Here is a 25,817-nt window from a genome sequence, read left to right on the forward strand (position 1 = left end):
AATTTTCATGATAATAACGTAACAAATTTGACTTTGTAGTTCTCGGGAAAATATTGATTTAACAATGTCTTGTAGATAATAAAAAATAGCATGTATTTAACTAGAATTCATAACAAAATGAAAATATTCAAAATAAAGGAATTAAATACATAAAAGCTTCTCTTTTAAGACTCAAACCGCTCTCTAGATATCTAAAGAAGCAATTACATGGGAAGATTTGTACTCTATTGTTCGGAACTCACAACTTCAATCTCACGTTGCTCCAAATAATTGCCCTACCAATAACACGGTCAGTTTTCCGTATTCCAACATACAGACCGGCAATTTGCAGGAGTAATCAAACAATCAAACACAACTGAAAAAGCATTTACATATTTCAGTTAGAGAAGCATCTTTATTTCACGATAGCTATCACTAGTTTTATATTTCTGTAATGCTCCTTTTAAATACTGATGATACAATAGATAAAATTTTGGCGCTTGATTCCTCCAACCGCTACAATTGCCATCTGATAGGAATTTGCAACGACACTCCAACATGGTGAACTATACGATCAAAATTTCTAATTTCTAATTTTAAAATTTTCAAAGCAGTGATGCTAAACTAAATCAGTCCAACGTATAAAAACACAGACTTTAAAGATTGCATATATGATGAAAGTGTATAGTCAAATTTCAAACGTAATGATATTGTCCGACTGTCTTGGATACTCAAAAATTCCATTCATTCAAGGATATAAGAAATAAAGAACAAAGAAACGAACCAAATGAAATCAATTAAACGTTACATATCTGAATTATAATACGTATTAAAAGTTTGTCGTATATTGTTTTGTACTATTTGGAATCTACTATGTTGATGATTTGAAAACTTTAGTATTTCTGCACTAATCGAAGAAACAACCAACATTTTTCTAATTGGTCCGGCAAAATTTTGCTTTCACTCACTTAAATAATTATAAAGTTATCGTATTTTCCATTTTACTAAAACTAGTTAGGAAACTTCCTAATTTTTACAAAATATTATACATATATTATAAGGTAAAATAACACTTCTGGAAATGTGATTTTATTCTATACTATGTTAATAAAAAAATGTTACAGTAGTTTAAACCCTGAACATATCTACAAACTTTTATTCTTAGACAGTACTATCGAAGTAATCAGCTTTATAGGGGCCGCGGTGACTCAGTGGTAGAGCGTTCACTTCTGGTGCTTGGGGTCCCGGGTTCCAACCTTGCTCCCGCCAAGTGAACTTTGTGATAGACAAACACCGTGTGCGTGGGTTTCTTCGGGGTTCTCCCGTTTCCTCCCACTTTCTTCATTCCACCATTTCATTCATCTCTCATCATCACCGTCTCCTTTAGCCTAACCGGCATAACCGTGGGACGTAAAACTCAAAGATTTCATTTCATTTTAATCAGCTCTATATAAAATCATTTTCTCCACATTAAAAGGATCTTGTTTTCCCCTACTATTAACGAGATGGCCCCTATGATTTCCCCTACTATATTTCCCCTACTATTTCCCCTATATTTCCCATTAATAAATTTGATATTGTTTAATCGAAAAATTAAACAAATATTAAATAAAGAACAAGGAGCAAAATTTTTTCAGGTACGAATAGTTCAATAATGAAATGAGAGTTTCTAGTAGTGAAATTATTATATGAATTAACACTGAAGTTCGTTGAATTAATGTATATTTGTTCATTTATTCGTAAATGCTTCATTTGATAACCCTTACCAAACATTCACACGTTTGACACTGATATATCCAACGTTCGCCATTCTTGAATATTACGTGATGAAGCTCCTGATGTCTACAAATTGATGATTTATCACAGTGGGGGCAGCACTTGAGATTCACATCTCGTTCACTGCAATCACACTTAGGGTCTTCGCAGGTTATAATACCGTCATGGCATGAACACCGTTTACATGAATTTCCTTCGGGAATAAACGTTTGCCCGTTTGTTCTCTCCACACCTTGGTACATACAATCTAGAAGAAAAATATAAGTTTTCTATACATATATTTTACAGGAAAGAAGCAATTAATAATAAATGTCAATAAATATAAAACAAAGATCTGTAGATGTTATGAACAAAAAGAAATCATTAAGTAATTTAAAATGTCTCTGTTATTCGAGCTCCATTATGGCTAAATTGCTAGCGTATTCTCTTCTTTAATTTAGGAGGGTCTGATCTCTTTCTAGCACCGAGGTCACATGCAACGTACTGTACATACGGTTTATATGACCTTAGTATTGGAAAGAGACTAGAAACTACAACAACAATAATGACTCAATTAAAGCGAAATCAGGTTGATTTAATTGTTGTTGTTTAAATGAAAAGAACTTTTGAAATTCCTGATTTAATGATTTTCATTATACAGCAGACTCATGAGTATCCGGCCTAATGGGCAGGCCACATAAAAAAAAAAAAAAGCCAGATAGGCTGGAGTTCTATGAACTCATTTCTTTATGAACATTAAGCATACCACAAGAACAACTTACGAATACAGTACTGTACGTACTGTTCAGTTATAATCAGGAACAGTGGCAAGCGTACTGTATTCAGGTCCGTTACACACTGACGAAACAATGAACAAAGAGCAGAACGCTGCTCTTTTCCTGTCACAACTTGTGTTTTGCACACGACACGTAGGAGGATCGTAGCAGGCGCCCGCTTCCAATGCCTTGGCAATGTTGCCAATTCAACGCCTTGTCTTCCTCATTTAATTACGATAAAAGAAAACTAGGTCGGATAGTCGCGAGCCGGATACTCGGAAGTCTACTGTATATTTATTTTAATGTGTTTTACTACATACATTTCATATTACTATAATTAAATGTCATTACTATATAATATTGTAGTTTAACTAATCTAAACTATATTGTTAATTAGGTTGCAAACTATTTATGAAATTCTGATGGCTTAATAATAATTCAGATTCACGAATTTGATCTAATACCATAAGCCATGTGATCTTTGTAGTTATTCAACATCATATGATATTAATCTGGAATATTCCATTTCATCATTCCACCATATTGTTATTGCAGTCAAACTTCCAATCTTTGACTTAATCAGCATTTGCGTATCTGTCTGTTCCACAATAAATCTTGTAAAATTTATCCGATTTTAATTAAAACTTGCTCCAACTTTCCAAATTAAACCTATTACTTGGGGTTGCAATTTATTAAGGAATAAAAGGGGATAACAACCACACCATGTACCAAGTTTGTATATATACATAATGTGATAAAACAGTTTTTCAGTATAAACTATATAAAAATTATTCAATCTTGGCAATAAATAATTTATTTTAAGGATATGCTGCCCATATTCATTGATTGTGGGTAAAATCGTCAAGGATAAGTGGGTAAAAAAAGATGTAAGTTTTTCCAAATTCCGAACTTTCCTTACTTTAATAGCATGATAAAATAATAATAATCAAATAATAATTATTTTATTTTCATGCAATATGGCGTATATTTTCGTTAAGATTTCTCAATTATATCTAATGCATGAACCTAAAAATAAGTCGAGTGAGAAACTAAATTTACATCCTCTTTTAAAAGTATGTTCCACAATAGCTTTCGTAAAAGTTACTTGATTTTTATACAACATGGTGTGCATGTTCCTTGAGGATTCTCGTAGTCTCCAATGAAATCAGTCAAGAGTAAGGAGTAAGTTTATCCCGGGATTAAAAAGAAAAAGTTTCATATTAACCTCTGAAAAGAATCGATTTTGGTGCAAAATGCGTATATTTTTTCCTAAGAGTGTCCAACCATTACCACTGCTTAGAGCTGAAATAGCTTAATTATGGAGTAGTATTTATCTGCCATCGATTAAAAATAATAAAACAAAGTGAAAATTCTCCAATCTTTATGAAACGTAATGTATGTTTTGTTTGAGATGAGAGTTTTGAAATGAAACGAAATCTTTAATTTTTACATCCCACGGTTATGTCGCCTAGGCTAAAAGAGACGGTGATGATGAGAAATGAATGACATGGTGGAATGAAGAAAGTGGGAGGAAACGGAAGAACCCCGAGAAAACCCATGTACAAGGTGTTTGTCCACCACAAAGCTCACTTGGTGTGAGCTGGGATCGAAACAAGGACACCATGCACCAGAGGTGAACGCTCTACCACTGAGCCACCGCGGCCAAAGATTGCCGCGGTCAATCTTCCTATTGGGGATATTGCCTTTGGTTGACATCAGTCAGGGACAAGGGAGCAACTTCATCCTAAACTCAAGGACGTGTTTCAGGGTAACTTTAGAAATGAAATAAGGCTTGTATTTTGTTAGAAACTTAAATATCTCACTTCTGTTCGTGGGTATTGAACTTCAATGGTAATGCGATAAAAATCTCACAGTTGAAGGAAATCTTATACTCGCTTACGGTGCCCAGCATTTCCAATTTATTTCAAATTTCTCATTGCATTGAAAAAGGTACAATCACGGGATAACATAATCAATAAATAAATGCATATTACTTACTATAATAAGAATTAATAATTGAAATGCTTTACAGAAAAAAATTGCTGCTCATATATATTATTGCATATTATGCTATATATACGTCTGCCAAATTTTCCTTCACTAAATGATATGTTTAACATTACAGAGCCAATGTATTTATTCCAGCGAAAATATTTTTGATAATCGCTGCTACTTTTTATTCTCTATTGCTCAAAATACGAAAAAACAACAAGTACACTAAAATCACATATTTGAGACTATTAATTAACATTCAATGAAACGTAAATTATAGTATGTTTGTCAACATACAGTAAAACTATTACAAGAACTAAATAACTGGAATACAACTTGCAGTTCATCCACTATCAAACTATCACTTCACAGACAACAATACATGTAGAAATTAGCCACTTCATAACTCTAAGAATCAATTACTGGGATGACACATAATGTAAACAGTGGTAAAATCTACATGGGTTGTATTCTCTGATGCTTTAATAAATGGATAAACCCCCGGTTATTTAGACATTGTAACTTTTTTACAGTAAGTTTGCCAACATACCATAATTTACGTTTTATTTAATATTAATTAAAGGTATCACAAACATGTTAGTTCAATATATTAATCGTTTTTCGAACTTCAACCGATTGAAGATGAAAGCAGCAGTAGCTATCGAAAATATTTTCACTGGAATTAATGCATTAGCACTGTAAAGTTTGTCATATCATTTAGTATTCTTGCTGATGATTTAAAAGAAGGTATTTTCACAGAAAAAGTACAGTTTCACTACTTAATTTTCATAACTAATGTATTATCAGTAGAAGGAATGATTGGCATTTTCCCTTCTCTGAATTTTTTTTTCTTCTGGTTTGTAAAATATTATTCAAACATGACTTTGCTGAATACAGTAAAATATTATCTCCCCTCTACCCACACTTCTTAGATTGAACACGTTTCACAATAATACTTAAAAACATTTTATGACTTCCAAACACAAAATAATTACTAGAAATATTACAATAAACCCATAAAAGTGAACACAAAATAAAAGGTGGATATAGATTTTACAAAGGTCTATCGAAGAACACAACTGATATACTTACTAAATATAATTTAATTTAAAATGATAGAAACTAGAATCTTCTAGTATTCAAATAATGTAAGAAACTGTAAAGAAAACATACTTAAGGAACAATCCTTGGCGTTTTCTGGACAACGGCATTTGAACCCGCCTTCAATATTGATGCATTCTGCTGTTCTATGACAGGTATGATTGCCTTCAGCACATTCGTCAATATCTGAAATAACAGGATAACTACGATTACTCTTCAGAATCATTATTGAAACTAAAATTTAATTATTCGTAAGAATACCTATATATATATAGGGTGTTTCAAAACGACGCCGACGATGTTTGGGAGATGATTCCTGATACCAAGATAAGACAAAAAATATAGACCAACCTGGGTGCACAAATCTTCCTTTCGGAGTTATAGGCTGCCGAAAACATGAAAATAATAATAATAATAATAATAATAATAATAACTTTAAAAGACCATTGCTTCAATGCTATGGAACTTACCGTAGTCGGGTCAAGATTTTACTTAGGAACTAGTATGTGCCCTATCCAAAAATACATGTTTCAGAATCCTAAGGTACTCAAGCAACAATTTTTATAGAGGAAGTTTGGCTACAGGCATATAATTTGTATGCTAGGTCACATAGTATTGGAGCTATGGACCTTTAAAGTTCATTTTTTCATGTTTTCTGCAGCCTATAACTCCGAAAGGAAGCATTTGTGCACCCAGGTTGGTCTTTATTTTTTGTCTTATCTTGGTATCAGGACTCGCCTCCCAAACGTTGTCGTTGTTGTTTTGAAACACCTTATATATATATAAAGAAACGAAAAAGTATTTTAAGATCAAACAGAATTTATTAGAGGAAAAATATGAAAACCAAAATTATTACCTACGGAAATATGATCAAGATAAAAAAAATACACACACGGAAAGTAATGAACGGAAGTCTGAGCTTTCAAATGACAATGGTTTATCGTCGAAGTATAGAAATGATGATTAAAAGTTAGTATTAGTAATAACAAAATAAGCAGAGAATTGAAGAAAGGGTCCGGTTGTGTAACTGATAAGCTTTGATAATATACAATTGCTGTCTTAAGTCAAGCGCTTTTGTTAGTGTTTCTACTATATATTTGTTTTTATAGACACTTATGTAAATATCAATTATTTTAAAATAAAAATTTGCATAGTTTTGTTAGGAATAAACTGAAGCGTGTAACTATAAAGTAAAAAAAAAATGGTACCTAAGGTATTTACATTTCACAAGACATTTTAAATAAGGTGGGAAAATAAAATGTTGCTTAAATAATCTACACTATACGTAAAATTAAATAGGAATTTTTTCCGTACAGAGCTCCTCTGTAGCTAAGTGGTTAGCGTACGCGCCTTTGGCGTGGGAGACCCGGGTTCGATTCCAGGCTGGAGCTCATGTGGTTCGGATTCCACGTTAATCAATAGGTCCCGTCTCATATAGCCCCGCTGCTGAAAGGGACGTTAAACTCAAAATCAGGTCAACTTTTTCGCATAAACGTACGATATTTTCTCTATAATCCAAATTATCAATTCAAAATAGGAGTTTTAGAAATAGAGAATAAATCGGATATGATGCTCTGAACCTCTTAATATATACAAAATTCTTTGTAATGTAAAACTTCTAATATCCAAAACATTTTTGTAATATAAATTGTTATAATTTTATAATGAACTTAGACAAAATAGTTGAAGCGCTTAGAGGATAAAGATATTATGTTACATTTTTTGAAACATTGAATTCTGGCGGTTCATACACATGTTATATGTTAGTCATGCTATGTAACACATCATTTAGTGACTCCTCGTCTGAGTGCAAATATTCAGAAACGACGAAGGGGCTATGTTAACGGACGAAGTTGTGAAAGTCAATTTTCCCGAAATGTTCAATTTGTTACATGCCACCTTTAATGCTCTAACCGCTTTAATTATTCTCTTACATTTTATTAAAATACTAAGAAATGTGTTATCGAAAGTACATAGTAGAATAGAAACTAATCTACTGCTAGAATAAAAATCATTGAATGACAAATTCGTGTGATTTTACTACTTGTTCAAAATGGACGCTATTCTTAGTTGAAAATAATGTATCCAAAATTATTATTGATCTATTCACGATATATTTTAGGCCATAAAAGACTGTTCTTCAAATTTTCATTTTTTATTCTTTTTAAAATAAAAAGACACCAATTTCATTCGGAATGACTCTTAAATCAACATTGTAATATCTATTTAGTGTTTCTTTCATTCATTCTTTCTTTTTTTCCCGCCAAAAATTAAAATAGATGCTTAAGCGACACAGCCAAACTCTCCCCACTATAATGTTCTTAGAGTAACCAACTATTTCGTATCTTCCGGAAACTCTTACATTAGAATATGTTTTTCTTTTAATCTCTAAGCTCTTGGCTTCGCCTATTTCTTTCTATATTTGATTAACAATCAGGAAACTTAAATATTCCCTAATACTTTCTATCTTCTATTATTCCTGTTATAAGCATTCTGAAGAAAATGCCATAAGAGGTGAATTCAGTTTTTTCTCTTAATTTTTTGATGATATATATATATATATATATTTTTTAAGTTTGTTGGAATATCAAGTAACAAAGATATAAAAGTCATGACTAAGAATCAAAGAGTCTGACTAAGAGGTCGTTACATCCAAATATCTAAACTTTTGTTTGATCAATTTATATTATATAAATATATTTTAATTTGCTGGAGTGATGCCATGTCTCTATAAATGGGTAAAATTTGTCGCCTAAATTCACGTTAATCACTCTAAGGTCTTTCACTGTTATCTATTAAAATTCAGTTAGAGGTAACAATAAATAAATGAGTAACTTACCTTGACACATGGCCCCCAAGCTATTGTCATGATGAATGCTGCGATACCCTGCTTTGCACTGGCAGTAGTACCAACCCAGCATATTTACACAAGTTGAGTTGGGGTGGCATTGGTGAAGACCCAAGGCACATTCATCTAGGTCAAATTCACAGCTACTTCCATTGTAGCCTTTTCTACATGAACACTGGCCAGGAGAGAGACAATCACCACCATTCAGGCAGGTCTGATTGCATACAGCTATGAAAAAATTAAATAGTGATTAACATACATAATAAAATAATAATAATAATAATAATAATAATAATAATAATAATAATAATAATAATAATAATAATAATAATAATAATAATAATATTAATAATACACTAAAGTCCCATTTAACTAAACTTGATGGAAACGATGGTGCTTCGGTTGAACCGGAATAAAGGTTTTTTGATATACAGTACTGTATATTTTGTCAAACTAAACATAACACACTGAGCAAGACTGTGTGATAATATAACAGGGTTAGCATAAATGATTCATTCATTTTGAAAAGGCTATATTTTCAAAAATATTACACATACACACACATGAAAGATTTATGAAAAGAACCACAAACACACCAAGTTTATACACCCTCTACAAATGTTCAATATGTGCCCCTTTAGTGTCACGACACACACCAGATGATACCCGAGCTCATTCCATATACATTTTGCAGCATAGTTCTGTCAATTGTCTGCACTACAGCACTGATATGTTCTTTGAGCTTAACTAAGGATTGCGGTAGTGGGGGTACGTAAACAAGGTCCTTAACGTATTCTCACAGGAAGAAGTAGGGCGTTAAATCAGGAGATCTGGGAGGCCAGATGCTTTTCCTTTACATAAGCAACCAGTGTCCTTGAATTACCGATATTACCGCAAAATGCTTTGTTTGCATGGTGGTTCTTTTCCAAATTCTCTTCTGAAAACACGCTGCTCAGTTATAATAGATGAACATCTGGCATATTCAAGCACACAAAATCTTTTCCTCCATTTTCGACAGGTACTAACCTAGTACTGCCACTTTGCCACACTGTACACTGCCACACAAGATTGGCAAGAAAATGGACTCGTGCTGCCACACAGTACAAACTTCGTGAGTTTGTGGTTCTTTTCATATGTCTCTCGTCTGTTTGTACGTATAATACTTTTGAAAATAAAGACTTAAAAAGGAATGAATCATTTATGCTAACCCTGTATATAAAACACACAATCACGTAACAGTTTCAACACAATAACTGTATCTTCATCAGACTTCCACTCCTGCTCTTAAAAACTGCTTCTCTTCTTCAGGAATCTCAATGTCTCCTATGACCACTACTCTTTTCTCGTCTATTCTCTCTCCTTGTTTCCAGTCTATTCTTTTGCCTTTCTCTTTTTCCTTTTATTCTGAACTTTTCCCCCTACTGTGTCAAGTCTTTCATCGTAAATTCTTTTGTAAAAATACTCACACTTTCTTCTATTTCTTCTCTCTTTCTCGTATTTCTGTCCTTTATCTACTTTATTTCTCTCTTCTTTCTTCTTATTTCGTTCTACATTAATTCTTTCTCCGTTTTCTTTAATATCTTTCTAAATCTCGTGGTTCTGCAATCTACCCCTTTCTTATCGACTGTTAACCCTTTGGGCGTTACTTCTTCTTGCAAATTTAAGTTGTTCTTCTTTCTTGATCTACTTTTTATTACCCTTCCATTTGTCCATTTTCTTTCTCAGTTCCGGAAAATGTTCTATATCTATTCTATCAGGTCTTGTTTTCATGTTGTCAAACTAACCATAACAACACACTGAGCAAGGCTATGTAATAATGTATATAAAACACACAATCACATATCAGTATGAACAGGAAGTCTGATGAAGACAGTTATTCTGTTAAAACTGTTACTTGTGTGTTTTATATTATACAGGGTGTATCATAAGTCCCCTGACATAGAATAACTGTTCTATCAAAGTTACAACAAAATGTAAGAGGAAAAACCGTCTCCTAATTTGATGTTTTCAATCTAAAGTGAAAGATTTTTTTTAATCGGACGAGCCGTTTGGGCCCAATGTTAAATGAAAATGCAACGTTGCCATTTACCGGGAGGTAAATAAATTTTGTGAGAGTATGGTGAAGGGAGCATGTTTGAAATGGGGGCTGGCTATCGACGCGGGGGCTTCATTCACTTATGTTGTGGGTCCAGGTACACGACAACGTTGCATTTTCATTTAACATTGGGCGCATAAAGAGTGTATAGCCCAAACGGCACGTCCAATTTAAAAATTCCTTCACTTTAGATTGAAAACATCATATTTGGAGACGGTTTTCTCTCTTACATTTTGTTGTAACTGATAATAACAGAGTTACCCTATGTCAGGGGACTTCTGAGACACCCTGTATATTATCACATAGCCTTGCTCAATGTGTTGTGTTTACAGTTGTTTGAGAATGTGGAAACAAGGTCTGATAGAATAGTTATTGATGTATTTTCAGGGTGAATAGACGTTAACTACGTATCATGCCTTCAGAACTGAAACTGAACTTACTAAAGTCGTACGACTAAAACAATGAAGCTTATGAAAAAACTGATACTTTCTTTAAGCATTTCTTTGGTAAAGGCCATTTTTATTATTTTAGCGATTCGATTAAACCAGAAATTCTATTAATCGGCATTCAGTTAAACCGGGTTGAAGTATAATAGTAATAATAATAAGGTACAAATAAACTGTAGAAAATATAAATTAATAAGAGAGCATCTTTAAAATTAAACAGAAAAATCAATAATAGAAATTTACACAACCGACATGGCCTTTTCGTTTACATAGTACATTATACCTACCTATGTACTTTTCCTCTTAACGTCAAAAGGAAAAATTATTTGTATTAAAGATAACCACATTTACAAGGTGTGATCAAGACGTACGGTGAATGTACGGTGCACAGTGCCATCTATCGATGTTGTATTCATTTCAACTAGTAAGCCGTTGGTATAGTCAATGCAGAGTTTGAACGAGTTGTGATACGTTAGTTGGCTTCCAGAGGCAGAAGAGTGAGAATGTGTTAAGAGTGTCTGTCACTACCCGACATTAAGTTTTGTTCTAAGCTGTAAAAAGCCAAAGAAACTTACGAAATATCAAAATCAGTGTATGGCGATGAAGCGGCGGTGGCACTGAAGACTGTTTACAAAATAGTATGAGCGATTCAAAGGTTGCAAGAAGACGGTTGAAAACGAGCAACGATCGAGACGTCCTTCGACGTAAAAAACAGATGAAAAGATGCAAAACGTGGCACAAATGATTTGTTTGAAAAGGCGAATGATTATTCGAGAGCTTTCCGAAGAACTAAACATCTCGTATGGGTCCGTGAAAAGCATTTTAAATAGCTTTTTCTTCTTTACCACGAAAACTCGCTGTGCCACACCTTGCTTTTGATCCGCGAGTTTTTGGCTGGAAAATGTTCCTGTCTGTCTACATCTGCCTTACTCGCCAGATTTAGTACAATGCGATATTGAGAGTGCCATGATAGAGCAGCTGAAGGCCCTTCCAAAAGAATCCTTCCAGAAATGTTTCCAGTCATGGATTCAACGTTGGGATAAATGCATTGCTAGCCAAGGACAATACTTTGAAGGAGATTAAATCAAATTCCATGTAAGCTTATTATTTTGTTTCTAATAAAATTATTCACCTTATTTTTTGATCATACCTCGTACTTTGTGCACTCAATGTACCAAACGAATTTGTACTCATAGCTCTGTGATAGCTAGTTTTTAGTTGTAAATTACTAGAGAAGCATTGCTTTAAAAATAAAAGAAGGAAAAACACTTCCCTTCCACTTCTAACTTATTGAGGCTTCTGAAGATTACTCTTTCAAAATCTTAATTTCAGATTGGTACTAGCGTTTACAGGACTTTTTTTTTTAAATCTTTAAAGCTTTTTAATCATGGCAGTATTAAAACTACTTTTTTCTGTGACAATACTTACATACACGTAAGCAAAATAATAAATAATTTATAGGGGAGATTAGTGGAAAACAAAACAAGGTAATTTTCCACTTCTGATTGTCTTCGAACAGGAAGAGAGAGATAAATAGAAAAAATGATCAGTAAACAATCGGGAATAAAATATACTAAATTAAACTTCTCAGAAAATTTACGTTAAAACTAATAAAAATACTTACTTGACTCTGTATAGGAAAGCACATAATTAACACTAAAAACAAACTTAAATGTAAAATATAATACATAAATAGTATATACGCTGTCTGACTATGATAGTTTTATTCCAAATTGCTATGGAATTATCAACAATCCTGGCAAAATTAATGTAACAATAGATGAACAGTTAACAACTGGTTTTCTAATTCTTAAAACACTTATTAATTTCACTCTCAGTGCTAAACAGAAATTATTGATGCTTTTTTAATAATGTTTTACAGTAATATAGAGTCAAAAATTGCAACAAAAGAATTTTGAAGCTAAAACATACATTAAATTGTCATATGCATTTATATAAATTAATACTACTTGAAATGAATGACTTCTCAAGTTAATGAATAATCTTGACCTTTATAATTCTAAAACTTTTTCCTAATCATGTTTCTTACTGTGGATAAACATTTCTAATACTGGCTCATGTATTTACTCTGTTTGAAACTTCCTCCGTTTTTTTTTTTTTTTTTTTTCACATAGTCGTAACTGAACAAAATTTTATTGTTCGACTGATATTCCAAAGAAAATTAAATTTTTCTTTGCTTCTGATGAAGCAACTGATAACATCATTGAAACAAAATATTTCATTCAACGAGGTATTATGTGAGAATTCCAAGTTCATCATGAATAGGATTTATGATTTAGGGTGAAGATTTCTGGGCTTTCGGCATCTATGGACATTTAACCCGTCACGTATGAGAGATGATGTCCCTCCGCGAGCACACTATCTGGGGAAAGGGAAGGAAGGAAGCGGTCTGGGACCCATTTGCCTGGTGCGAATTAGGATAAACCAGGAAAACCTCATTCAGAATGGCTTTTTACATTTTTTGACCGAGTACCTCCCACCGTCATCATGAATAGTTTGGTGCTTTGATTACTACGTGAAAATAAGAAAAACCATGATAAATGTTGCTAGTTTAAGTTTGAAAGAAAAACTGGAAATTCATGAGTAGAAATGTGATTGTGATGTTTCATAATTGAAGGCCAAATATTTGAATTTACAGTTAAAAATTGAAACTTGTAAAAATGAAAATATAATAGTAAATGTATGGAATCAGAAACAAATGAATAATTTAAAATTATATTTTATAAAGGCTTGGTTTATCTACTTCCTAAGAGAACAAACAACAAAACACGTAGATATATTTCCTGCAACAATTCTTTACCCACCATCAGGACAGCATCACAACCTACATACAGCGAAACAGAAAAACAGGAAATGTCATTCAAGGCACTATGAGATGCTACCACATTTTATGCTTTGTACAAATTTTAATAATTCCTCTTTCTATATCGCTATACATAACACATAATTTGGTTTTATCTATGTCCTATGTTCCTTTTGTTCTGAGGATGGCGAAGGTTTTATGCCTGAAATATAATATTTATTTTGTGATTCGGTATTGTCGTTTGAAGCTGAAAAGGTAAGCCTTTACACTTAATTATTAGCTTTCTTGTGCTCAATCCCTACAACAAATATAATGTTTTAGTTTGACTTAAATGTCATTTTTCCAAGCTCTGAGAAATTCGTACAAAAGACTTGCTCCTTTGTATCTGTTATTGCCTGTTGTCATCAGCCATATATATATATAAAAGACTAACTTGCAGCATATAGTACATCATTGAGGATCTCGCTGTTTCGTTAGATATATCTAGCCCACACACACACACACTAATACATACATACATATATATATATATATATATATATATATATATATATGTAAAGAAAAAGAATGGTAGGAAGAAGTAATAGATATCTATGGTTGAAGTGGATCTTTAATGATCTAATATTAAAATTGAACAGATCAATTCTCATCTTGAGTTTAATAAATCTGACCACCATATTTTAAAATAGTAATTATAAAATAAAATATGAATTCTTAATGTACTTACGTGCGCAAGTGTAGCCATCTCCTTCATAACCCGGTAAACATTCACAATGATAACTTCCTAATGTATTAATGCACAGTGCATTTTCGTGGCACATATGATCCCCACTATCACATTCATCGTGTTCCACACAATTAAATTTATCTAGCTGTTTGTACCCTGGTAAACATTCACACACATAAGAACCCGGTGTATTTACGCACTTAGTATTACTATGGCAATGGTGTCCTTCGAGTCCCCCTTCCATTTGGCATTCGTCAATATCTGGAAAGACAGAGAGCAAATTAGAATTCATTTGTGGTATTCACTTGAAGCATAGAAGATAATTACTGCTTTTTAAAGAAGTATAATCACAAATTACATTTTCCATTTTTTTTTTTTTCATGTCTGTCATCAGAAATTCGTCGTCCAGAAATTAGAACGCACTGAAAAGACTAATTAAACCAATTGACTATTATAATGACATTTGGCTGTAAGTTTCCGGTAACAATCAAGACATATTGTGTTCAAAGTGAGGAAATTCAAGTGAAAAATACTCGTAGAAATGGATATTTCGATTTTTGAAATCTAGGAAAAATGAAGTCTAAAATTCAAAAACAGTAAGACGAGAATGATATAATGATACGATTAAAGTGATTAGAGAAAAATGATAAAATGGTATGATTAAAGTGGTTAGAGGAGAATGATATAATGATATGATTGAAGGGGTTAGAGAACCACTGACTATCGTATTCGTGATCAGCCCACCTCTAAATCTGCATGTATTAACACTAAAAATAATTTCAGCTCTTCCCATAATAATTATTCTCCAACAGATATATAATAACAATATAGCAATATTTACAAATAGACTCTACTATATAAAGAAAATACTTTTTCCATAGATATACATAATCATACTATTACAAGAAGTACCTTTTAGTAATTAACAAAAAATTGGCTACTTACGAATGACTCCTCCCTTGAAAAATTTAAAGATTTTGACGTTTCGGAACTCTCAGCTGGTTCCTTCCTTAATAGCAAGGTAAAAAGGATTAAAACGGAAAGGAATACTTTGCCACTGAGGAAGGAACCGGCTGAGAGTTCCGAAACGTCAAAATCTTTAAACTTTTCAAGGGAGGAGTCATTGTAAGTAGCTAATTTTTTGTTAATTTTGAATATCCCCACATGCGCCCACTAATTATAATTACGTTTTAGTAAATTTACAAACTTCACAAATTGGTTTGTTTATGAAGACTGTAAACATGAATAAGTACTTAATTACAATTTGTGGACAGAATTGATATAGTTAATCATTTGTTCATATACTTATTGACGATGATGAATGTTATCTATATCTGATAAAATGAAACGCGTAGTGTTTAACCCACTAGCACGATAAGCTGTAGCCGTGATTATTTCTTCACGACCCAATTGCATAATTTCACTCTTTCAATTTTACTGTATTATAACTATATACAAAGGATTTGGTATAATATTATATATTGTTTTCCCTACATATCTATATATTTGCTGTACCTGCTTTGGAATACCAATAACCCCCTGCATGTAAGTTTCTATCTTCAGTAGAGACATTTAACAACTTGCTTCTGCCGATTCAACCACAGAAGTGAAAGTGTGGCAGTGGAAATTCTAGGCTGTGCTAATCCAACCCAGTCAAGATTGTTTTATTCATCCTTAAGTTCTTGCCTTCTATTATAAACTCATTCACTTTCGACCTTTCTAATGTCCATTTTCTTACTTGCATTTTAACAGGGTTCCTACTGGTCAGGGAAGTGAGGAAAACTCAGGGAAAATGGTGCAGGTCTGGAAAGCTCAGGGAAAAAGACTGGAAATCAGGGAAAATGAGGGCAATGTTATAAAATATAATTTTTCTAACATTAACTGTACACCAATTTCAGCTTAGCCAACCATAAATGATCATAGTATGGAACGTTGCTCAGATTTTTATGGGAGGTAAGTGGAATGTACGTATGAGCAATTGATTACTACTTGTCTCTATAGAATAAATATTCTTATATATAAATATTCACCTTTATTTATTCGTTATTTATATATCAACATCATCCGACACCTGTCATGAAAGTCAGGAATTTTCTGCCAAAGGTCAGGGAGAAGTCAGGGAAATAGACTTCTCCAGATCAGTAGGGACCCTCACTACTTTAATCATCTCGTCCTCATTCCAATGCGAATTATGAACTCCGTCTCAGTATATTCAGTGACTCTTAGGTATCATGGATTTCCATGATGTGTAACCTTTTCATTCTCCACTTGGCTTCATTATTTTTTGCTCTGAATATTTCCCTCTAGCCTTTGTTATCGAACACTTTCAGTCTGTCTATTCCTGAGATTTAGCGTCCAACTTTCGCATTCGTATACCCATAGCAAGCAAATTTATATCTTGTATTCTTGTACGTAGTTTCAAGTTGTTCTATACTAGTCGCCACGAGGGATAGCCCACAGATTATTGGGATTGCAGTTGCTATCAAAGAAGCTCCATACAAAGGCTTTAAATGGTCATCATAAATTATGTCTTGCTCATAATTATGCCCTAAAAGATCTTTAGCTAATGAAAATCCAAGGACTTCTTACCCTACTACCTGCATTAAATTCTTGTCATTTTAATTGCCGTGTCTATGAACCAACAATGCAATTTGTTCTTTTGTGTTTATACCATGAATGGTTTATATGCCAATAAATGAACATAGTTTTCTTCTGTTTTTATATACACACCCACAACAACTATGACTTTTCTCGGTGGGTCAAACGGATATCATATGAAGGAAATCAAACTGGAATTTTCTTTTCTTTAGTGGAGTAGTAAAACATATTTCCAGATAATAATTTATTTTATTACGTTGCTTCAAGTTTTTCGACATTAGTTCCAAGTAGTAGCAGATAATTGTTGCTCAGATATTTCCTCGTAAATTGATTTACTTCCTCTACTTCACTATAATTAATTATAACACTTCTGTTCATTTCGTAAGTAGAATTTCGACTAGTCAGTATCAGCATATTGTCTTTCTTACATGTACCTCTAGAGCAATTTATTTACAACCTGGCTGGAAAACACTTGTATTAGTTTCTTGTACTCACTTGTAATCTTAAAAAAAAAAAAAAAAAAAAAAAATCATTACTCTAACTTCTTTTTTAACTTCAACGTAATGGATAATCAATAATGAATTATCAATACAGGGTGTATCAAAAAAGGACTTTACAACTTTGAAAACTCATATTGAATTATTCATTTATCTTACAGACATGGTTTTGGTGTCATTTTGTAGCAAAATACATCAAGTGTATCAAAAAAGGACATTACAACTTTGAAAACTCATATTGATTGATCCATTAATCTTATAAACATGGTTTTGGTGTCATTTTGTAGCAAAATACATCAAATTTTGACTCCCGTAGTACACTAGTTCAGAAACAAGCCACCGCAAGCGCTAGCGGCAATTGGAGCAAAGATGGCTGCCTTTGCTGGTCCCGAACGTGCTAGTTGTGTGTTTCGATTTGAAGAAACCAAGTCTGCGATAACTGTGCAACGTAATTTTCGTACAAAGTATGGTAAAGATCCTCCCAGTAGGCCTATTAGTTATAAGTGGCATAAGTGTTTTATTGAAACTGGATGTTTGGTTCGTCCCCGTACATCTGAAGACGTTGTAGAGCAAGTGAGACTTCAGATGAGATGTGTACCGCATCACCAATGGAAGCCACACTGAATCTCTTAAGGTATAAGGTAAAAAGCTCAAGTGGTAGAGCGTTGGCTTCGCATTCGGGAGGTCACGGGTTAGATTCCCGCTGCCGACCATCCTGATTGGGGTTTTCCAGGGTTTTCCTCAGTCCTACCAGCCAAATGCCGGAATGGTACCTACTAAACAGGCCCTGGCCGGTTCCCAAATCCTTTCCATTATTATGATTGTTGTGAGATATCCAGTATAAAATGGCCTCTGAGATATGGTATCTGATGATTGTTAAATAAATAAAAATAAATAAATAAATAAAAAAACTTGATGTATTTTGTTACAAAATGACACCAAAACCATGTCTGTAAGCTAAATGAATAAATCAATATGAGTTTCCAAAGTTATAAAGTCTTTTTTGATACAAACTGTATATCATAAACACAATGAAGGGTCTTTCAGTTCGCAAGTAGATGCTATTACTGATGTTCAGTGAAATCATTATTTAAAAAAAAAAAATATATGTCTTTAAAAAAAACTTAAATTGAACAGGAAACCGTGGTGCAGCTTTTAAACTGTAAAAATAAGAAAGTTTTAAGTAACTATTGATACTTTTAGAAAAACGTTTTCCTTCAGATCTTGGGTATTCCTCCATAGACAGTTATTGCCAATGTTTAAACATCCAAACTCACTTCGAGTATCCGTGAAGACGACCTTAGTGTGCGAAAAGACGGAAGCAATAATTGGCATGGCAGAATACTTAAGAAATGAAACAAACATATATATCTTTCATATCTAGATCAATTATTTTCTTAACACCTTGTATTAGTCACACAAAGAAAAAAATCATGCATTCTTATTTCTTGACACCTAGTATTAACAAATTAATGGAGAAAAAATCTGGTAATAAAAAAAAAATACGTACCATTACACATGTGACCATCTCCATGAAAACCAACATTGCATTGACAGGCGTAAGTAGTTTGTAAGTTTAGGCAGGTGGCATTAGCATGGCACATATGTCCCTTAGCGCAGTAATCAACACCTAGATAATTAAAAATATAAGTAGCTGGTATTAGTGAAAGCGATATTAGCAAGCATACCCCAAGGATATTAGTTATTTGCCACTTAATTTTATTTGCTGTACATTTGTTAGTAGTTAGATTTATTGCTATATGAACTTGCCTCTATTTGCTGTTAGAATATTAGATTGCAACTCAGAATTCCGGTTGTTAGCGAAACTGTCAAGTATATCAAACTGTGACATCTTGATGTAATTAACACTTAAAAAAGAAATAAATGCACTTATAAAAATAAATTTTGTCACGAACTGAGTTCAATTTGATGACTAATTGGAATGTATAATTAAATATCCAGAATATGTAAGATCCATCACATGCTTATTATGTATAATAATTATAAATAAAAATAAGTAAATAAATAAAATTATTTTATTAAATAAATAAATAAAAATGTGAGAATACCGCAGAAGTCCTGATTCAGCTATATAACAGGAAACATGACACATGATCCGCAAACTTACTATTAAACATAAGAACTGAATCTATAAATTCGTTCCTTCTTTACCTTTCCAACTGGGCCGGACTGACTACTAGTTGGCCCCAGCGGCTGACATATTGTGTTGGCCCCGAATTTTCAATCCCCCCAGCCACTATTACCCCAACTGTCCATTGTTTTCCCACGATAAAAGCACACTATTATCTTAGATAAAACACACTATTCTTTACCAGCCACACGGTACCTTATACCATGAGACAGTAATCATTAGCATACCTTTTTTTCATCTCGTCTTGGGATGGCTGAAATTTTTAATTTGTTAATAAAGAACTACGGACGAATTAATGTAAAGTTAACACTGGCGGTTTTTAGTATTCGTGAATAAGAGATACGATAAGCTGCAAAGGAACGCCCACTGCACGTAGCCTGAAATATTTTTCCGGGAAGAGGGGTATATATCTTCCGAAACAAGCACGACAAAATCTTCTCGAAAGAACGTTAATATCAGTAAGCACTTGTGATCCACGAAATCGTGTGTACATATAGGCCTACAGGGTGGTCGTAATGGAATTATCTACTATGGTTGCGACGTGATAAAAGAAATTATCAATAGTAAATTTTAATATTGCTATCATAAATTGCTGTAATGAATTTTCATTTCGATTTACGTAATTTCATTCCAAATTTATGTGTCCTTCTTTATCGAAATTGTCATTTGGCCCACTTTTGATTTGGCACCTCTCTGGGCAGCGATCGCCGCCTAGCCATCTGGAACAATCCGGGCCTGCTTTCCAATGATTTTTAAACGAATCGTAATATGTACAACTTATAAAACCAAAATTTGTGCGAAGTTCTTGAAAGTAAAGAAGGAAATATAGTAAAGATTTTGAGTTCAATCTCATAAACAACGAGGATTACAAGCTAATTAGATAGAACTTGTTTGACAAAAGAGTTACCAAGTTATAGAGCAGAAAGACAGCAATACTGAATATATTAGAATCAATACTGCCTTCAGTTACTTAATTCTACGTACCTAATCAAAACACTAAAAAAGTTGTTTTTCGAAGGAAACTCACTGGCAATCAAACATAAGAGGATGACTATTTGCATATTACAAATAATGTTAGTTCTTTGGAGATTAACGCCTTGAAACATGGATCTATGATTCCAGGTAGGAAGAAAGCCACATATAATCTCACCGATGATCGATTCCGGAGCTCATTCATATAAGACAGAAACGCTAGTACTTTAACCAAAAGTGAATTTGTTTCAATATAAATCGTATTTGGAAATATGTCAGTATTTTATCAGCTTGCACGATATCTTTATTATGCTTATCTTTAAGTTTAATTTAATTTAATTTAGAATTATGTATAATCTGTTACATTCGTAACTTGAAAATTCAGTAATTAGAATGAAGCTATATACAATAAATTTGCTGCAAGTTCTTATGTTATATATTATTTTACTAGAGCTAAATTTTAATTACACTTTTAGAATTTCATACTTATTCAAAAATAAATAAATTAGTACTTTCTTTGTCAAATGATGGCATTTCGTTTAAGTTAACATAAAACTTAGAAAATTACAGTAGCTTGAGCTTGTGATTTTACTAGAATTATCCAGCAACAATTTCATATTTCTTGACTACAATGAACTAGGAAACCTTCTAATGTGAAATCAAGGAATATATGGTGTATTATAAGAATGAAATAAGGCACTAGATGTAATATTTGAAAATTTCGAAGAGAAAGTAAAATTATCAAATTAAACTGAATAATTAAAATATACATTTTGGACTCCAGTTGATGACTAAATCCTAGTAATGTATTTTACATATGTTGACTAATAACAATTAATGAAATCAAGTCCAATTCGAAACTTCGAAAATTGAAAAGTAACAATAATTAAAAGCACAAACACAAGCAATATTAGAAAAAAAATCACATTTAAACATGCTAAGATTGTGAACTTACTAACACAGAAATGTAAGTGTCAAAAATTATTTTGTTAGAATGATGCAATGTTCTTGGTAATATACCTGGGCAAAATTTACAGCATTCACCAGGAACACTAAATTGCTCCAGGGTGGAACACGGCAGAGAAGGGCACATTGTTTCTGGATCAATTCTCTTGCAGTGCATTGATCCGTCATGACATTCACACTCCACACATTGTCGCAGATTCACAGACTCTCCATGGTCGTAGAGAACTCCTCGAAGGTAACACTGTTCTATTGCATAGCAATACAGAAAGTAAAAGATTAGTCTTACTATTCAAATGTACAAACAAAAATAGTCAATAAATCCCATTAAGAAAAATATACCACGCAAAGTTGATCTAGATCATAGAGATGGCTGCTATAGGTTTGAAGTGTTAGGTTATATTAGGGTTGCGAACTGACCGGTATTTTACCAGGAAGGAAAAAAAAAATAACGTTGCTATTCTGAATAAGGCCGATGAACGATAAATACTCCTTATCAGTCATATATATGAGCACTGTTTTACTTTTCAGTTGATACTATCAAATAAAAATTAAATTAAAATGTTGATAGTAAGAGATCGAAGGAGAATTTACTTAATAACGCTCATTGCTGATATTTAACTTTTGTCAGGCTTTATATATTTCAAATTTTAATGTACAATTATTACTCACTTGAGGAGTTTTAAGGGGTATGAAGATTACATTACTGGAAACTTTGAATACTTATTATATGTTCTAATATATTTTACTATGTACTGACTATTCTCATTAATAAATTTTCAATACCATTCTCTTACTTTTTATAGAGTCCCTGAGATATCACGAGTATCATGCCACATATTCTGACCTATCAGATTATGTTTTAAATATGTTAAGATTCCTTTGATTTAATTTTACTTATTATTTTATATACAATGACCAAAATTTATTTCCTGACAAACTTTTGCATGCTTCATCTGACATATACCGTTGAAACATTAATATTCTCTTCAACATTTAAAATGTCGAGTATCTTATATTTGAATAATAAATAAAAGAATTACTTTTTGGAAAAAAAGTTTTCCATTAAAGAAAAATTCTTTTATACGTCAAACTAGCAGCGTTCACCCCGCTTCGCTGCGGTCACCCCGGAACGCAATAAACTTTGTTACTTAGATAATTTTTACTTTTTCGCTTTCAAGTGATATGATAAAAACCATAGAAGATTGCAGTAAATGTTAACATTATATCGCCTGTCATTTATGTTAACCCGCCCCGCTTCGCTGCGGTCACCCCGGAACGCAATAAACTTTGTTACTTAGATAATTTTTACTTTTTCGCTTTCAAGTGATATGATAAAAACCATAGTAGATTGCAGTAAATGTTAACATTATATCGCCTGTCATTTATGTTAACCCGCCGAGTGACACGGTCATGCGGGTTGCATATAAATACGTTTATTTTTACCTATGATGAACTAACAAAGGATTTGTACGTTATGGACACTTGAATGGTCAATTATCTCAAGACACTGGTAATTAAAAATTAAAGTGATATGATAAAAACCATCTAGGGTCCAAATCCTAATAACCCCCCAAAAATGAAAGAAATTGGTTCAGCCGTATTAGCGTGATGAGGGAACAAAGGATTTGTACGTTCTCTTTTATATATAAGACTAGCAGCGTTCACCCCGCTTCGCTGCGGTCACCCCGGAACGCAATAAACTTTGTTACTTAGATAATTTTTACTTTTTCGCTTTCAAATTGCAGTAAATGTTAAAATTATAGCGCCTGTCATTTATGTTAACCCGCCGAGTCACATGGTCATGCGGGTTGCATATAAATACGTTTATTTTTACCTATGATGAACTAATAACAAAGGATTTGTACGTATGGACACTTGAATGGTCAATTATCTCAAGACACTGGTAATTAAAAATTAAAGTGATATGATAAAAACCATCTAGGGTCCAAATCCTAATAACCCCCCAAAAATGAAAGAAATTGGTTCAGCCGTATTAGCGTGATGAGTTCACAAAGGATTTGTGCGTTCTCTTTTATATATATAGATTAAGCGATTTAGAGATTCTTATAGAACTAACTACTTAACACAATGCTTTGTCCATATGTTTCAAATCTTTAAAAAAAATCGATAAAGCAACTGATTTAAATATATATATGTATAATTTGCCTATTACATAATTTAATACTTACTGAGGCAACTTGGACAGCATTCCCCAGGTGAATATACAGGATTTTTACACGATACTTCTGGGCACTGTACAGGGCGACACTGTATTTCTCCACGCTGGAAATGAAGTCATTTAATAGCTATAAACATTTGAATTACCGGTAAATGTGGAGTTCGAGAGCATGTATAGGCGCAATAGATTATTTAAATATTAATATTTAAATCAAATTCATTGCGTATGGCTATTGTGGAATTCAATACATTAACTATTTTTGTATTATTATGGTTGTTCAGTAGTAGGTACTTGAGAAAACAACCGTGCATCCATGTATTTTATACTTACAATCTCTTTCTTAGGCATAATACAGATACGTAATTTTTCTGTTTTTGAGGAGAGAAAAAGAAACTTTAAGAAGTTCTACGTAATTCTACATTAGTAAACTAAAGAAAATTTTTCATACTCATTGCATTGATTATGAAAACTAAAGAACGTTTTCGACATTCACGGTTCTCATCACAAGTTAATTTTTAAGTCTGAAAAAGGATTTAAAAAACGATAAAAAGCATATGGAATAGGTTAAAATAGTTATAGGGTTTAATATAGGAGTAAAAAGATAATTCGAAGTTGGGATGGCCACATTTTTTCGAAAAATGCCTTTTCGAAAAATGAATTTTTCGAAAAATGCCTTTTCGAAAAATGAATTTTTCGAAAACGAAAAGCGAAAAATGAACTTTTTTCGAAAATCAAAAAACGAAATTTTTCGAAAAACAAAACGAAAATGTTTTGAAAAATGGAAAACGAAAAATTTTTCGAAAAAGATTTTTTCGGAAAACGGAAGACGAAAAATTTTTTGAAAAACGAAATTTTTCTTGGAAAACAAAAAACGATATTTTTCAAAAAACAGAAGACGAAAAACGAATAACGAAATATATTTTTAAAAAAATGAAATTTCCGAAAATCGAGAAAAAGATTTTTCGAAAAAGGCTATCCCTAATATGAAGCAACTACACAATTTCACTTCAGAGAACACTATGGGAAATAAATCATCATTGATTATTGTAAAGCTAGTCATGTTTCACTGTTGTTATTCTTGCTTCTTTCCAAATGGTGGCAGAATGTAGTAAATAGATTGGTCCATATCGGGTTTATTTCACCATTGTCCAAATTTCACAGTGTTTCGTGACGTGAAGTTGTGTGGTTGGTTCGAAATTTTCCATGTTTTTTTTAATCACTTTTAACCTTATTTCAGACTTAAAAATGACTGATGATGAAGACTGTGATCATCAGAAACGTTCCATAGTTTTTACAATCAGAGTATGAACCAATTTTTGTTTACTATTGTGACTATTATCACTGCTAGCAATCTAAACTGTTATTGAGTTATTATATTTTAATAGAAATTCCTATAAAAGAAAATCTTTCTAGTAACATAGTCCTCTATGAAAATAAAGTATCACACGAATTAATCGCAAATAGTAAAATATGTTCTCTGAAGTAATTTTTTCCCATTATTACTAAAGAAAACACTGAAGTGAAATAATTACATAAACTAAATCTATGGTAGCTTACATTTATGTATTTTCTATGATATTTAATTGAGAACTCATCACTTCGTCGTCTTCTTTTTTTCTTAATCAGTTACTCGTATGCCTCAATTATAAACGCAATTAGAAGTTATCGTGATCATACTTTTACACTCTACCGTTCTTTATCATAAATACCGTATTCCTTAAAGGTAAATCTAGTCTCTTATGCTTGTTAAACAAAATTACATAAAATAAATAAAGACAGTAAACAATGCTATGGAAAATGCTTTAAAACAAATTGAGAGTTAGATAGGAAGAAGCATAACTGAAAACAAATGCTGAAAATAACAATCTTTCTCTTAGTGCTTGCTTTCAGAATTTAATGAAGATGCTTTT

General features: G+C 32.5%; 1 protein-coding gene across 3 annotated transcripts in view; it reads right to left on the bottom strand.

The window, feature by feature from the left end:
- The window catches only part of LOC145681096 (protein kinase C-binding protein NELL1-like), a 434,908-nt gene that overhangs the window by 9,181 nt on the left and 399,910 nt on the right, over positions 1-25,817 (bottom strand). For all 3 annotated transcript variants that reach the window (XM_081752492.1, XM_081752491.1, XM_081752493.1), the window contains exons 7-13: positions 23,918-24,011; positions 21,783-21,974; positions 19,149-19,268; positions 14,544-14,804; positions 8,443-8,679; positions 5,676-5,789; positions 1,746-2,002 (exon numbers count right to left, since the gene is read on the bottom strand). In XM_081752492.1, the coding sequence (XP_081608618.1) occupies positions 1,746-2,002; positions 5,676-5,789; positions 8,443-8,679; positions 14,544-14,804; positions 19,149-19,268; positions 21,783-21,974; positions 23,918-24,011 (1,275 nt within the window). The remainder of the gene's footprint in view (positions 1-1,745; positions 2,003-5,675; positions 5,790-8,442; positions 8,680-14,543; positions 14,805-19,148; positions 19,269-21,782; positions 21,975-23,917; positions 24,012-25,817) is intronic.

Source organism: Thermobia domestica, chromosome 3, assembly GCF_964235325.1.
Source record: "Thermobia domestica chromosome 3, izTheDome1.hap1.1, whole genome shotgun sequence".
Lineage (NCBI taxonomy): Eukaryota > Metazoa > Arthropoda > Insecta > Zygentoma > Lepismatidae > Thermobia > Thermobia domestica.